At 45.9% G+C, this 4,294-nt stretch overlaps 1 protein-coding gene across 2 annotated transcripts in view; it reads right to left on the minus strand.

Annotated features, from left to right (window-relative positions):
- Positions 1-4,294, minus strand: part of MYH9 (myosin, heavy chain 9, non-muscle) — a 55,766-nt gene that overhangs the window by 318 nt on the left and 51,154 nt on the right. For both annotated transcript variants that reach the window (XM_010181107.1, XM_010181106.1), the window contains 7 exons: positions 3,670-3,798; positions 3,237-3,325; positions 2,911-3,034; positions 1,617-1,825; positions 1,072-1,180; positions 596-768; positions 1-424 (listed from right to left, as the gene is read on the minus strand). The exon at positions 1-424 is cut by the window's left edge and continues 318 nt beyond it. In XM_010181107.1, the coding sequence (XP_010179409.1) occupies positions 307-424; positions 596-768; positions 1,072-1,180; positions 1,617-1,825; positions 2,911-3,034; positions 3,237-3,325; positions 3,670-3,798 (951 nt within the window). In that variant the 3' untranslated portion in view covers positions 1-306. The remainder of the gene's footprint in view (positions 425-595; positions 769-1,071; positions 1,181-1,616; positions 1,826-2,910; positions 3,035-3,236; positions 3,326-3,669; positions 3,799-4,294) is intronic.

Raw genomic sequence — 4,294 nt, forward strand, 5'->3', positions numbered from 1 at the left:
TCCAAACTGTGTAAGGATTCACCAGCAGACATGGCACGGACAGTTCTACAGGCCTCTGTAGTGGCCAAACTGCTGGTCGGATTTCAGAGCCCCGACTCTTTGGCATTAAATACAAAGAGGATTAGGAAACTGGAAAGAGGAGGAAACTAGGAATACAGATGCCCAATGGCTCCGGATACACAGAGCTGGGCTTGCTCTGCAGATTCCCAGCCAATTTAGGAGGAGAGGGTTTGCTGAAAGTCCAGTGGAAGAGGGGAGGGTGGATAGGTTGCTCCATCACGTGTAACCTGGGTCAAATGGGAGGATTTATTCAGTAGCTTTGGCATCACCAGCTTCTGCCTTGCCATCCACTTCCTCATCGGAGCACTCTCCTGTACCCTTCCTGACCATTCGGCGTGTCACGACAAACGGCAGGTCCCCGCGCCTAGGGAAGGACAGACAATATGTCAGTAACACAAGGTTTCACTGAACTCACCCAACAGGGCAGGCTTTGGAAAGGGGTAAGGAAGCACCTGGCCACGCCATTTGCTGTGGGCAGCTGCAGCAAGACTGCTGGACCGGCTACCAAAGCACTGCACCAAATGCTCCATCTTACCTGAGTTTGCTCTTCAGAGAGCTGACTTCTCTGTTCATTGCATCAGCTGTTTCAGTGGCATCCTCCAGCTCACGCTGGAGCTTCCTACGGGACGCATTGGCTCGCTGGGCCTCCTCTTCCGCTTCCTCAAGCTGACGTTTCAGCTGCTTCAAGCGCACGTTGGCCTTGTCCGCCTGAGCGTGTGTGGGAAAAGGAGATCAACGTTTCCCCAGAGTTACAGCACAGTAAATCACATCAGCAAAAAGTAGAGTTTCTAAAGCCCCCTCTTCCTTTTTTGAGGGGAGCTGCCTAGGACTTGACAGCTCCAGGCTTTTCCTTAAAAGCATTACATTTTCAACTGTATCATCTTGCAATTATCACAGTGAGGGAAAAGAGAAATCCATAGGAAAGTTAAAGTTAGAGCCCTCTTACATGCAGATGATACCTTGGTCAAAGCAAAATTCTCCCTCCAGAAGACTGCAAGTAACTATACACACCTGATCTTTGAACTGCTCAGCGTTACGCCTCTCATCATCCACCTGCAGGATGATATCTTTCAGCTTCTTCTCGGCACGGCGCACCTGCTTGCTGGCAGCCTGGCGCTCCCTGCATAGACAGACAGTGATGCTCAGGCAAGAAGTTATCTCCCGTTATCCCCAACAAGATGACCTGACTTGGGCAAGTTAGAAACAAACAAAAAAAATAATAGCAGAAGTCCTCCTAATGTAGAAAAACAGGGATGGGAGGAAACGTTTCCCAAAACTGACCAAAAGGCACTGATGTTACGTAGATATGACCCTTCCTGAAGCTACAGAGGGCCAGCTAGCATATCGCAGCGGCAGTTTTAGGAGCGGTTAAGTCTGGAAGAAGCTAGAATTTTCTACAGTGAAAAACAAGGAAGGCGTGCCGCGATCTTACTTCTGTATTACCCAGTATACCTAGGATGAAGCCCTTACTCTGACAAATCACAATTTTTTCAGAAAAGCTTAAAATCCCAGAGTGGGGGAGGCTTGTAAAACACAGAGTTTCTACTAGGACATACTTTGTCTCCATGTCCAACTGCTCTTCCAGCTGCGCTATCTTTGCTTCCAAGGCGGTGATGGTGGCCTTGTACTTGGACTTCACGGCGCTCTCCATCTCCTGCAGTTTCAGCTTCAGCTCCTTGTTCTGGCGCTCCATCTGCTGGCGAGCGTTCTCGTTCTTCTGTGCGTTGCTGCGCTCGGCGTTCAGGTCGGCATTCATCTGATCAATCTGTGGAGAGAAGCACTCAGCACATTGAGCACCCAGCCTGAAAGGCCAACTTATTTCTCAAGACACATGCTGGCACGCAAAGAGAAAGGACCCTCAGGGTGGGCTGAATACCTGGAATAACTCTGATGCAGAGGGAGCTGTCTGTAGGCAGGGCACTTGTCAAAATATCTTTGTCTAACCAGGTTTTCAAAGTAATTCCTTGAATAACAGGTTTATCAACCTCCTCTTAGGGCTAAAGTTGCCAATAACATAAAATGTTCTCTGGGGCGAATGCCATGGTTTGGCACTTAACACAGTAATTATCAGTCTTAGTGAATTACAAAAATCCTGAGTCAAGTGGATTCAATCCATGTGCTTTACTAATTTATCTTTTATTTGCAGTCTGCCTACTTCCACTACAAAGCAGCAGCCTAAAAATACTGACTTTCAAAGGTGAAAGGGCAAGAGCTTGGTCCACTTCCAAGCCAGGGCTCTGGCGGACAGTCAGCCACATAGAGAACTATGCTCTCATCCACCACAGCAAAGAAACTATTTGGAAAACCATCAGCCCAGCTCCTTGGCTTTGGAGCGCAAAGGAAAAACATGCTTGACTCTCAAAGTTGGGCAGATAAAATGTGGCAGAGAACAGGCAGATTAAGATCATGGTTTCTATAGCAGCCTAACAAATTCCATATGGTCAGTCCATTTGAAGAAGCATAGAACTGGCAGAAAAGTCATTTTCCAAACACATTGTGGCACTGTTCAGCATGCCAAGTTGGAGCAGCATGCTGCAGATCATCTGTCTCATAATCCCTTAATACAGAATATAAAGGGACTGGGATTTTTTTAATTTCTTTTAATAAACCTGGGAGATTGTTCCAGCTACCCAATGATTTAAATTATCAAAACCAGTGAGTTACCAGCTCTGACTGCCCACCCTGTTTTCTGTATTGTGGTATTCAGGTGTTTCATCTTGCTTACATGTATGGATTTCTGAGGGCCTTTACTGTACACATAAAGCAGCAGCTGGCATTACTCAGGGTATGGTTTGAAAATTTACACGAACTGGAGAACCCCTAACTGGCACATGCAGCCTGAACAGGTACCTGAAGATTTGCCTTCTTGAGACGGTCATTGATTATCTCTGTGTTGCCCTGTTCTTCTTCTAACTCCTCCTCCAGCTGAGCTATCCGGGCCTCCAGGCGTCGCTTTTCCTCCATTGCCAGTGCTCTATAGGACACAGAATCATTAAAGCAGTGTTGGTGGCATTAACGACCTGGGGAAAATTCACCACTTCTAATTTTACAAAATAAGCTCAGTCTTTCAAGAGCAGAGGAGATACAGTGCGTGCTGCAGTCTACATAAAAATAACAGCCTGCAAATTATTTTCTCAAACTAGCTCCTCCACCCTTAAACAGGGACCATTACTCACCCTTTACCACTGTTGTTAGCAATCTCATCAGCCAGCTCATCCCTTTCTTGCTGGGCCTGGCGCTTGGCACGCTCAACAGCTGCAAGTTCCTGGAATGAAAACGAGACGGTCAAAGATCCAATGGGAAGCTACCAATTAATGCAGCATAGGAAAAAGCAGTTACTGGTAATGGGCGGTATGATCTCTGGCTAGATCCAGACTTAATACTACGACATGGGCTGCTCCCTGTCCACACCACAGCTTCCTTTGTTTTGCACACTGCTATGACAGCTGTCAAGAAAGGGCCAAATTCTACATTTGAAGTGGTCCTCATATTTGAGCAGAGTAATTAAGTACAAAAGAAAGAAAATAACCACTGGCGTTTAGACTGCTACACTTAGTTCTTGGCCAAAGAAAACTAACAAACCCTTGACTTGCATGAATATTCCATTACCTCCTGCAATTGGATCATCTCTGCCTCCATGCTCTTCAACTTCTTCTCATTTTCTTTGGCCTGTGCCAAGATCTCTTCTCTGGAAGTACGGGTGTCCTCCAGTTCCCGCATGTAATCCTTCATCTGGGCCTGAAAAAGGATTAACCAAAAAGGATGAATTTCAGAGCATCCGCATTAAGAAACTGTTTGTCTTGCAGGAAATATGGAGGAAAAATGGAAACAGGGAGGGAAAACAGGGATTCATTAATCTTCAGCTCGCTGTAAAAACAAAATGAATCATCCTTTTCCCATTTCACAAGTAACAAGAAGTAGTACTAACGGAAGCAAACAGGACTGCTTAAATTGCAGGGAAAGAAGACCAAACTTGTCAGATATAGGGAGGGGGGAAGGAAGGGTACAGGAAGCTTTCTAATAAAGCAATGGAATGGATATTCTAGGGAGCATTTGGCATTTTTCCAAAGAACAGATAAGACAAATGCCTATAGGAATTACAAAAGCATAACAGAACTGTTTTGGGGCAGGAGAAGGCCTAAATGATATTTAAAGTCCCTCTACTTTTGCAGCTCCATAATCCTTTCCAGAAACACTAACACGAGGCAAGCAAGCACTAGAGAGGACTTTTCCT

This window comes from Mesitornis unicolor, unplaced genomic scaffold, assembly GCF_000695765.1.
Source record: "Mesitornis unicolor isolate BGI_N332 unplaced genomic scaffold, ASM69576v1 scaffold25343, whole genome shotgun sequence".
In the NCBI taxonomy this organism is placed as follows: Eukaryota; Metazoa; Chordata; class Aves; order Mesitornithiformes; family Mesitornithidae; genus Mesitornis; species Mesitornis unicolor.